This window comes from Coffea arabica, chromosome 10c (genome assembly GCF_036785885.1).
Source record: "Coffea arabica cultivar ET-39 chromosome 10c, Coffea Arabica ET-39 HiFi, whole genome shotgun sequence".
Taxonomy (NCBI): domain Eukaryota; kingdom Viridiplantae; phylum Streptophyta; class Magnoliopsida; order Gentianales; family Rubiaceae; genus Coffea; species Coffea arabica.
In genome coordinates, this window is record NC_092329.1 from 2989115 (window position 1) to 3001654 (window position 12540).

General features: G+C 39.8%; 1 protein-coding gene across 1 annotated transcript; it reads right to left on the minus strand.

The window, feature by feature from the left end:
- Positions 1–6097: 6097 nt before the first annotated feature.
- Positions 6098–8068, minus strand: LOC113713599 (aldehyde oxidase GLOX-like). The gene has a single exon (XM_027237356.2). It carries the CDS (start codon positions 8004–8006, stop codon positions 6327–6329), a length of 1680 nt encoding a protein of 559 aa, XP_027093157.1. The 5' UTR covers positions 8007–8068; the 3' UTR covers positions 6098–6326.
- Positions 8069–12540: the final 4472 nt, after the last annotated feature.

Here is a 12540-nt window from a genome sequence, read left to right on the forward strand (position 1 = left end):
CATACTCTTTCATGATCAATGGAGAGGTGAAGGAATATGTGATACCACAGAGGGGAATTAGACAGGGCGACCCACTGTCACCCTATCTATTCCTGCTTTGCTCTGAAGGCTTCACTAATCTCCTACAGAAGGTAGCAACTGAAAGAAGTATTGAAGGCATGCGGATCAGTAGACAAGGGCCTCGACTAACTCACTTGTTTTTTGCAGACGACTCTTTGATATTTTGCAAAGCTGACTATCAGAATGCATCAGAGCTGAGACGGATACTCCAGGTGTACGAAAGAGGCACTGGCCAGCTGATCAACCTAGAAAAATTCTCAGTCATTTTCAGCACGAATCTGGAGCAGGAAGCCAAGATGGAAGTCTGTCAAGCACTTGGAAATATCCAGAAGGTCAACCAAGGCAAGTACTTGGGACTCCCAATGGTGGTCACAGGATCGAAACAACAACTTTTTGGCTATATTAGAGACAACATCCAGTAGCGATTGAAGAAATGGAAAAACAAGTTGTTAAGTGCGGCAGGCAAAGAGGTTATGCTCAAATCAGTAGCAATGGCAATGCCAACATACACGATGTCATGCTTCAAGATGCCAAAGAAGATATGCAAAGAGATTAATGCTGTGATGGCAAACTATTGGTGGGGAGAGGCAAATGGAAGGAACAAGATGCATTGGAGATCTTGGAATAAAATGTCACTGGACAGGAAGGATGGAGGATTGGGATTTCTAGATCTAGAGGCATTCAATACAGCTCTATTGGGGAAGCAAGTTTGGAGGCTAATCACACAACCAAATCTGCTGGTTAGTAAAGTACTTAAGGACAAATGCCATCCCAAACAATCGCTTCTCAAGTGCAAAGTAGCTAGGAATGCATCCTGGATTTGGAAGGGTCTGATGGAAGCAAGGCAACTGATAGAGATAGGAACCAGGAGAAGGATAGGCAATGGAAAGAGTACCTATATTTGGGAAGATAGCTGGATGCCAGATAACAATCAAGGAAAGGTTACCTCACAAAAACCACAGGGGTGTAATCTGGTTAAAGTAGAGGAGCTGATCATCCAGTATAGATGGAACAAAAATCTGATATTCAGAAATTTTAGCTCCAAGGAGGCAGAGTGCATTCTAAGCATCCCCATAAGCCTAACCAACAGAGAGGACAACAACTACTGGATCCATAGTTCAAATGGGAATTACACAGTGAGATCAGCTTATAGAATACAATCTGAAGGCCAAATGGAACGAGAGCAAGAAGCCACGGAGGTAACTGGTACAAGTTGGAGCTCGAATAGAAAGAAATGTTGGAAGCATCTCTGGAAACTGAACATCAAGCATAAGGTGAAGATTTTCTTGTGGAAATGCCTAAACCAGGTGTTACCAGTACGACAACTCATCTACGATAGAACCAAACAAGGTGATCCAATATGCAGAATCTGTGGTGAGCAAGGTGAGACGATAGAGCATGCTTTGCTTAATTGCAACCAAGTCAAACTAGTGTGGAAAATGTCACCTATTCAGTGGGAAGGAATACTAGACCAGCATGATTGTTTTAGCAGGTGGTGGGCTACAATGATGGAAGCTAGCACGAGAAGTGAGGGTAACAAACATATCTCCCTAACAGCGAACATCCTTTGGCAAATCTGGAAAAGTAGGAATGAAAAGGAATTCAATGCCAAGCAGCACCCCCCTATGAGAACAATACAGACATCTCAGGAGGAATGGTTGGAATATGAAGAGGCATTGACAAAGACCTCAAGCACGAGTACAAAAGAAACAAGAGAACAGATGGAATCCCCCCAGCATCATGAGGAAATGGAAGGCATACTGAGATTAAGGTTTGCAACAGAAAAGAGTAAAGACACGCCTCAAGTTGGAATAGGCGTCACTGTCTCCAGGGACAATCAAAACATGATACGAGGCTGGACTTTACAGGAAAGAAGCTCTGGTCACCAAGTCATGGACGAATTAACAGCCATCAAACTACTGATGTGTAAAGCTACTGTCCAAAAAATGGAAAGGATTGAAATGCAAATCCAGAACAAGCTAACGTACAATCTCATTCAGCAAAGGAAATCTCAGGATATGCGAATGGCCACTCTGATGGAGGATATTTACAGCCTTCAGTCCTTGTTTCGCATGTGCTCATTTTGTTTAGTAAATAGGAATAGTAACCATATTAGTCACCGGATTAGCGTGCAAGCGCTAGAATTCATAGAAGACCAGGAATTTTGGATTCCTCAGTGTTAGGGTACACTGATTGTAAAGTTATTTCAAGTCTTTACTTGAATCTGTACAGGTTTATTATCTATAGAATCACTTAACGTTTCGAAGAAAAAAAGAATAAAATTCACATTTACATCAAAATCATGTCATGTCATTTTACCTCGAATGTAGCAAAGAAGTACACAACTAGATGGAAACTGGACAAATTTCCAAACTGAAGGGTGGCAAGTTTTTATGATAGGAACAGTAGTGGTATTCAATAATGTGATCACGGGAGATTATCCTCTATGTCTAAATATTTTATTACATTGCGACGTTCCCCTTATTCGTAAATTAAGCTGGATTTGGCAGTCAAGTTTTTATTCCGTTGTCATCCTAATCTGAGATATCGAAAAACGGAAGGAAACGTTTGGATCTCGGTGAACGACAAAATGGGCTCACGGCCGATGAGTTCATTTATGGATCCTTCCTTCCTTCCACCACTGGTGAAGACTGAAGAATCATGACATAATTAAGCATTCATATCAAATTTTTACCCGGTACCTAGCCTAAGGGCTAAGCCCCGCTCCATATAGTAATGAGCATTGGCATAGCTGAAACAAACGCATTATTCACACGAAATTCTTGACGAACCCGCCCTTTTTTTTTTTTTTTTTTTTGGAAGAGGGTGGGGGCGCACTAGCTAAGAACCCTGTTACTTCTGTCACTCGAGAAGTTTGTTTTATTGGTCAGAAGTGTTCTTGCTTTAAAAAAGTAAATGACAAATCAGGGTGTCGCGTTAGTCCTTTTTCCTTTTATCTCATGATGGGCAGAAAATCCCAAAATATGGCCGGACTGACCCGTGAAGTTTGAAATCCCGGCATGGTCTTGGAGACCTGTGACGTGCAAACCGCCTTTCTGATTCTTTCCTTTGCGCTGTACTTGTGCAGAAGGTGGAAGTAGGATGTCTTTTTCCCAGATAACAAAAGAGAAATATTTAAGCTTTAAGACTTTGCTTGCACGGACATGCAAGTTTCCCATTTCGATTTAGTCATCGGATGGATGAACATGATTGTTCTTTGTCCTTTGTTTGAGTGTAAGCAATAAAAGTAGTTCTGTAATAAACTGTTTCCGCTACACGGATCATTTAGAATTGAAAAGATACTTCGTTGTATAGATATGATCCAATAATGGAGAAGGCTTATCTGGTTTATGCTAAACAGCCATTTGCAGCACAACATCAAAATTAAAGAGCATGTATGTATCCATGTTGGCTCTTCGTATGATTAATTAGCATCAACAGATGTATTTTGCACCAATTGGGAGTTTCATTTTGATTAGGGATAATATCAGAAGCCTTCCTTCACCTGAGGTCTCTCTTAATATCAGTTGGTAACATCACTTGTAAAGAAATACTTCAGCACCAATTCAACTTTATATCATTAAAACCAATTCTTTATGAACCTAATTTTTTAAATCTCTTTTGAGGGCATGACTTAAACTTTTGACTTGTACTAAACCTCTATAAAAATCAAATCAAAATGAACAAAGAAATCGTACTGCACTCTATCACAATCACTTAAAAAAAATTAAAAAAATTCAGTTTGCAATAATTTACAAAATAAAAAAAAATCGCATAGTCAGCTAAAAAAATGGACAAAATAGATTGTTGAAAAAAGAGGAAAGAAAAGAAAGTGACTTTGTTTCTTTTTCTTTAATTTTTTAAACTCCATTTATTTGACATGCAAGTCATGTATAAAGTGAGAATTAATATAGTCATTTTACAATGAACAAGGAAGGCAAGTGATATTTTTAAAAATCTCAAAAATACCAAGTGCTATTAAGAGAAACCTCCCATAAGATAAGATTTCTAATATTACCCCTTTTGATTATCCAGGAATTGCTATTCTCTATTATGCTACTTATATAGCAGCAAGTCTTGGTAAAGTGTAAACGATGTATGTGTTCAAGTTTTCTGGCCCCCACACGTATTAGTTGATCTGCACAAAATTAAAGAGCTCTATCACATTGGAAAACATGAAATCATTGTCGTATTGCATTTGTTAGTAATGGTCTTCCAGCGCAAGATTGTCGTACCAAAGTTTGATGGTATGCGTTTCAATCGCGCTCCGTAGATTTCAACCACAAAAGTTCACTTTAAATGTAAGACCTACCCCATAAAAAATGTCTCCAGCGAACTCACCAGCAGGTACGTACCTTCGGGGCCAAACCTTAATTAGTTACCTCCTCCCAAGAGTCAAGAGTGATTGCGCTTTATCGAAATAGATATGCCAGCAATTATCAACTATCACGGAGGAAGATTTAAGTTGTTCATTTTCTGAAAGGGATTTAAACCTTGCTTAATTAGAAGTTAGAAATTGAGTGATCCATGACAAGAATTGATTTCCGATTTCTATAAATGAGCTGAAGCTGACACTTTGCTTCTCGTCCTGCGCTAGAAAACGAAATGTGGGTCTAAAGCTTAGCTGTTGTCGCCTGCAGGAAATGTAATGGATGATGATTTAGAGAGAATTGAATTCATGCCTCTGAATCTGATGGATCAATTGGAGACCAATTATATCTGATCCAGTATAGGTCGAACCCTTGATGTGATCATACTATCGAGCGTAATTAATTATTAGCTCCATGCATGAAAACTTGTGACGGAGACATCCGAACATTTGCACTTAAGACTCACCGTTATATGTCAACGATTGGTTCATTTGAACACCAACTTTTTGGACATCTGCTAAATACTGGACACCAACTATTAAGAATCAAAGTTGTTTTTGTTAACAAATGTCAAAGAATTGCATGTTAAATTTTTTCTTTCTATCTCATGCTAAATACTGGAAGAGTAAAAGTTCCCTCCATTCAATAGCTGTGATTCATTATGATATAAGAACGTATTCTGCGGTCTTCATGAGAATCACCACGTATGTGATTGTGGGCTTGAAAAGTATGCCAAAATTAACTGGTTTTTCGAAGCTTTTCTCCGGAGGGCAGAGACTTGATGGCGATTATTGATTGAGGTGGTCACCAATCACCGTGACATAGTTGAACTGGTCACCTCCAAGCAACTTGCAGACAGTGAGCGCCAGACAAAATTAAGGGACATGTGGAGGACTTCTTGTAATTAAGAACTACTGATCATATATATGGAGGTGGTAGTAGTCCTCCGATCTTTGCTTTCTATCTCGTTCTCAAGTTTGCATGGAAAGAAAATGACCTATTCTTCAACACTAAGACATTAATGTTGTCCCTTCGAAAGAGTTCTAGTATAGACAAATGACAATCAAGAGGACAATTCAAGTATTCAAACCAATGGAAACAAGGATTTAGTTGCTCACAGCCATAATACATATATATATATATTGGGGCATGGCTTAATTATTCACATCATCACCTTCCACAATTTCCAACCTCTGAGGCTTTACTATTGGTACGCCTTGTTGTTGCTGCAAAAACAGATAATAGATAGTACCCATTCAGCAGATTATTTTTCACTGGTATTTATTTCCCTAGCTTGTTCTATCGTGTATAATAAATTGACTTGATCTAGCTAACCTAAGCTGTCTCGTGACACTAAAGGAACAGACGACATTGTTCTTTCTCAATTCTTTATCCTTGGAAGTCATTATACGTTTCTAAAAATGTTCTCCAACCAAATCGTTCATGAACCATTACAAATTACTACTAGTATTTTCTATATCATCTTGAATAGAATGAATGAGGTCTTCAGGTATGCCTTAATCCCACCCATGTTTTATTATCTTGTCGGGAAGTTTGGCACAAGTAGAGCATTCCGTACTCTGAACCATTGCCAATCACTTAGTAGTCTAGCACAATAGGATAGGAAAATGAAAACTAGTAATTCAATGATAAAGGATTCACCGCTTTGTTAAAATCAAACGTACTACTACTCCCATGCAACCGAGGAATAATTAATATTGTCGTAAATACGTATTAAAACAGATGCACAACAAATTCAATGTACGTACGTATTACGTATTACGTATTACGTATGGTGTGAGTCCTATGAGTTGGAAGCCTTATTCCCTATGTATAATCCCTGTGCAAATGAATTATATGAGAGGATATTATTTTTTACTGTCTATAATTAAATATTTACTGGAGATGGACCCAAATGCCTTGGCTCGGAATATCTTGGTGCACCGCAAAGAGAAGATAGAAGCCGGATGGTGCAAGGCTGCTGGTGCTAGGTGTCAAAACAGCCACCGTTTGATAAGTTGAATTCCCAGCAATTTTCACATTGTCACCACCAAGCACCAAAAGCCTCTGATTCATAGAGAACGAATGTGTGTTAAAAGAGGGTGCAGCCATTGTCACCGTGACCAAATTCCCCTTTAGCTGCCCTGAAACGGAGAACCGGATCACCAACTGTTGCCCATACCCGATTTGAGATTGCGACGCGGGTGAGATGATCCGTGGGCGCAAGTCGGCAACTCCGGGATCCAGATACGAGGGTGAAAAGGCTTCTAAGCTTAATTCAGTAGGGTAAAGCACTCCGGTAAAATTGTACAACATGTGCGGGTTGCTACCACCAACGAGTACCCGACCATCACGAAGCAAAATTGCGGTAGAGTGATACATCCTCGGAATGGTGGACGGATTTTGAACCTCGAATCTTGACCCAATTGTCTTGTTGGGTCGATAAATAACCGGGCTGAGAACCGGGTTACGACCGTATTCCCAACCAGCAGTCCCAGCTGATGCCCCATTAATCATCAAAACGTGGCCATTTGGTAGTAACAACATATCACCCATGACCCTAGCCAATGGCATGGTCTCCATCACCCATTGTGGGTTTGGATCGTTTATGCTAATCCTACCGCAAGTATTCAATGCACCCATGAAGTTACCCTTTTGTGCGCTAGCGTACGCACCCTTCGGCGCGCCGCCGCACACCAAAACTTCAGCTTGAATGGCCGGCCCCTGAAGGTTCCTCAGCGGTAGAAGAACAGCAGAACCCGTACTGGGATAGCACCTAGGATTACCATCAGGCAGCTGTGGGTAGTTTTTCAACACGATATTTTTCTTATAGTTGAGCAAAATAGCTCGATTGTTCGCGAAAATGAACAAATTTCCATCCACATTTAGGAAGACAAATGGATACAGGTTGTTCTCTACCACAGGATCATTGGTCTGGACAAGAAACCGCAGATTAAAGACTTGGTTAGTTGCCGCTGTCTTGGGATAAAACTCATAGTTGAACTGGCGGCGGCCACCGATGATGATCTGGCTGGAGTCGGGTAAAATATGATTTGTAGCATACCATCTCCTTTGTATTAGCCCATTATTAATTTCTTGCCAGTCACAGTTGCTACCAGAACTGCATGGCTTGTAAAGTCGAACCACGTGGTCCCCATCATTGAAGCCGCCGGTCTGGACGAAAGTGCCGTCGGGCATGAGGGAGCCGGAGGAGCACCAGACATCAGTGAGGACTGTGAGGGGGCGAAAGGAGTTTGTAGCGACGTCGTATTCAACAGAATGCGCAGTGCAGTCAACTTTCAGGACTTGCTCTTGGGGGTCATACCTGCATTTGCCACTGGCCAGTGAAATATTGGAGGGGCCAAAATCTGTCCTGTCATAAATGACCACTTTGTCATTGTTGAGGAGTTGCATGTGCATGGATGTGATACCAATGCTTGATTGGAGTAGAGCCCACTGGCCTCCGGTGGTGGTGGCCTCCGCAAGTTTCCGGTGACATGGGTGCAGAAGTAGCACTAGCAGTAGAACCAGGCGGTGGCAGGGGGGAGAGGAACGTATCAGATGAGTTCGAGTCATGAGAGTTTGTTCCTATGGAAGTTTTTTGGACACTTTCGAGGGTTGAGAGAAGTAGCGTGATGTTCTTTTGGCAGGATAAGTCGTATAGTTGGTGAATGCATGCCAGCGCTATAAATACATAATTCAATAGTAAATTGGAATTCTTCAAATTTTTATATGCTGCAGGGGTGTATTTACTACTTACTAGGGCAAGAGAAGTACTGCTGCTTGTTTATCTATGTCGAGAATAATAGTAGAATTCTTGGCTTTGTGCATTGTAAAGTTGGGTGGTGAGAAATGAAGTTATGGCATCCAAGCAGGCAAGCAAGCAAACGCGTACAAGAGAATTTATGGGGACGGGGCACTGATTATTAGTCTTTTTCCACAAATGATTTTTAAGTATCCTGACTAAGGTAATAATGTATGTACATTATGGAAAATGATGCCATTTATTATGTCAATTAAGAATTACAGGAAATGGTACATTGGTTAACAAAAATAGTGAATGTATTAGTGATTAATGCCTAGCAGATTAAGGTGACAAGTTAACTGGATCTATAGTCCCCATTCGCAGATTCTAATATCAAAATTAGTTGCACTACTTCTTGCCTTGGTGGAAACTAGAAAGGCTAGCTGAATAGTTTTCATGCATGTAAAATGCTACCTGTGTTGAGTTGGACGACAAACTCTGTCAAAAGACACCACCTAATTGATTCTTCTGAAAAGAGAACAATAATTTCCCTTTCCTGACTGTTGTTTGTCAAAAAAGAAAGAAGAGAAAACGTCCAATTGAGAGATAAAAGTTTATTAGAATATCGAATATGTAGGCCTGTCTGTATTGCCGGATAAGTTTTAAAGGGTGATTAATTAGGGAGTTGGTAGCCAGGAGTACCAGTTACTAACTAGATGCCTTTTTTTTTTTTTTTTTTGGCATCATTGTGGGTATCTGGGCCATAAACTGGTAATACCGTACGGCCCAACTAATCCCACAGCGGGCTAGGAGCGGCCTGCCCCAAGCATCACCAGCCACGGTAGTAGCCGGGATTCGATCCCTGGACGTGGCTCTCCCCCAACTGGGACTACAACCATGGGACCGAACCCGGAGGGGCAACTAGATGCCTTTCTGTGGCTACCATTACGCGTAATCACTGTTTCGAGCCATCTACAGCAAAATAGTAAGGGGTGCCATAACATTTATGTTTGAGCAAATGACCAAAAAAAAAAAAAAATCACTTAACTCATAATAATGTACATTTTTTTAGCCATTTTGTTGAATTTCACTGTTAAAATGGCCATAAACCTTAAATAATATCTATGCGAGCAATGCACTTAAATGTTCAAAGGCAAAAATGCCTCATAACATAACCTCTGACGCGTAATAGAGAGAAGATCAAGTATCTTTTGAGTTGCCAAACTTCATCAATTCCTGAGTAGTGTTAGTGATCAAACTTGCAATCTTAGATAGCCAAGTGACGTGTTTTGCCGTCCATGTTCCATTATAGCAGCCTCATTATTCATTCATAGTGTTAATTTTCCGCTTTACATAAAGGGTGGGTGCCCAAAAACTGAAGCTGACACTTAAATCATAAATAAATGTCAGGTACCCGATGATTGGGCCATTCGGGCAAAGAACATAATAGGCAGCAATTCAATCCTCGTCTGGTTGTTCGTCGCTTGAAAAGGTTGGTTACGCATCTTTACCGAAGAAGGAATGCTGAACATCATAGGCCATTTGAAAGCGCAGGATTAACCATAATCCATGAGTTTGCTGCCCCTTCTTCCTTTTTTTTCGTAATTTTTTTTTGGCGACATATGAAAGTCTGCTTTCAAATGGTACGTTTTCAGAAATGCTTCTTGCGATAGTCGGTTACGTCTTGGACTTAATGTGGAAAGACGAAAAGGACTCGAGGATAACCATTACCATTTTGTTTGAACTTCGCTTTTCTTCAATCTGCTCAATCGAGATACCAAATCGTCCCCTAACAATTCCCATACGATATAATACTAGTGTCTTGTTGGATGTGAATTTAAGGAGTAAGGAGGAGGGGCGTTGGTTGCACATTTAATGTGGGAATAGAAATATTCAAGCTAGCTAGCATCTCTGCGTCTGAAACCATGTCAGTAGTAAGTATCAGAGTCACATTTGGTCAGCAAGATTTACTGATTGAAATTAAGGGGGCAAAAAAAACAAAAAATCAAGAACTTTGTCCTCTTCAGAGATTCAGGATTCGTTAAACAAAAAGATTAAGGATATCTGGCCTGGCCCCAGTAAGAGGTACTCCATATAGCTTTGTTTGTTCTTCTGGTTTTTTCTTCTTTTCCTACGCGCAAAACAGCGGTGCAAAGATAAAGAGTTGAATATATAAGCTCGCAGCTTTAGGTTGGACGGTTCAATTAAGAATTGTTTGCGCCCAGAAAAAAAAAAAAAAAAGATGCTTTAAGTAGAAATTTTGCTTTTGCAATGCATCCTTTTACCCTCTCAAATGAAAATTAAAATTTATGATTAATCTTGAAGACTTAGGAGGCAAATTTACCCTCTCCATCTTCTCTTTTTGTGTGTGTGTGTGTGTGTGTTTCTTCAACTATTGAGTTTTTGGTACATATACTAATCCCGTGAACAGAACTATTAGGTTAGAGGTTCTTTTGTTGTTGGTCCCGATGGATTGACCTACAAAACGTGTTCTCCTTGTTTGGAATAGTTATTAATGATTTGCTTAGAATCTTTTTGTTTTCCTTCCTAGGATCAACCATGGCTATGCCGATGTGTTCGGGTCCCCCTTTTTCATTTGTGGTTGGCTCCACAATTTGCTGTGTCCAATTCTACTTCATTCCAGGATACCAACCAAAAACGCCCCTATCAGTAGTGTTTTTTTATGGTTTTTAATTTTTTTGTTAAATACCATCCAAAAAGGTAATGCAAAAACGCTTACCAAGGTTCTTAGAATGAATGGAATTTCTACATTTTGTCAAGTCCTTTTTTTATCTACAAAAATTTGAAGAGCCACAGCCCTCCGTCTCTCTACCTGAAAGAGTGGGTAGGGCAATGGAGGGAATGAGCAAAAGGAATGGAGTTGGCTGCCAAATATTCCTCCCTCACCTTGCTAGAAAAAAGAAAAGGGCCAAACTGCTGGCGTTAGCTTCCATCCATCTTTCGGTGCCTGCAAATGACAAACTGGAAAAGGAGAAAATCTTGACGCTTGCCAAACTGTTATGATTCACAGGGCACTAGAAAAAGAAAAGAAAAGGCCAAACAAATAATAATAAAAAAAAAGGAAAGCACGAATCTCTGCTTCACATTTCCTATTGCAAATTGATTCGATTTAAATTTTTATTTCTAGAGGAATTTTTGTCAGTAAAATGACAAAATCATACTACTGTTTTCCATGTCTAAATTGAATTTGAATTTGTATATGTGTTCTTGTAGGGGCATGTTTCCTTCACTAAGTCAAAATCCTCTAGACCACCGACGAGCTTGAAAAATACTTTACTCTTTTTTTTTTTTAAAGGAAGCTTGGAAAATACTTACTACTAGTCTAGTAGTAGACGTAGTATGGATACAAACGGATTTGGGGCAGGGACGGTCATCAGTATGACCGTCCCTGCACGGTTAAGGGCCAAGATTTGCCCTCAAAATTTTGTGCGGCTGAGATTACACCATGTAACTCGATTTCCGCGTCAAGTGTGGGGCCCACCACTATCTGTTGTGAAAATACATCCTGTGAAAAAGAAGTTACACGATGTACAAAGAAAGTTACGCAGTTGATAATGACTAAAATTGCTCAAGCATGTTTTATTTGCTTCAATAATTTTTCGTTTTTGTACATTAGAATCGAAGGGACCAGCCAGAGTTAATTGGCGTGGACGGACAAGTAAAGACTTTGTTCTATTGGGTCTTCGGATGGGCTGTGGGCCACTGGTGTTGGGCGTCGAGTTGGAATTTGAATTGGCCCAGTTGTTCTTGTATTATGCTACAATTTAAAACTCTTTTTTTTTTTTTTTTTTTTTGAGAGGGTACTACCATTAAAAACTTCGAACCGTTAATATATATAGTTGTACAACTTCTAAACCAACAGGACTGGGGACAGAGAGGAAATTAAAATTCATGAATTCATAAATCCGGACCAGCATTAAATTTTTATTTAAGAAAGAAGTAAGTATCTCTTTTCTTTGGGTCCATTACCCAGGCTAGCTACCAGGCACAACTTGCTACACCATCAGTTTGGTACCACTTTTGTCAAATCAGCTATTTGGAGTCATGTTTCAATTTTTCTAATAAAGAATTGCTTCTTTTTTTTTTAAAACAAAGTTATGCATTTACTGGACAAGAAAGCACAGTTATGATGGCAAGACATTTTACCTGTAGATTATGGTTCGAATCATCCAGAGAGTAGATTATAGGTTCGAATAATCCAGAAAGTAGATAAAGAACTGCCTTGCATTCACAAAATTGAAGCCAATCTGGGCTGGGTCTTAGAACTAGAATTTATTTTTTTGTATCCTAACTTTTCAATCAGACTAATCTCCTAAAATTGTGTAGTATCTTACTCTAAGAATA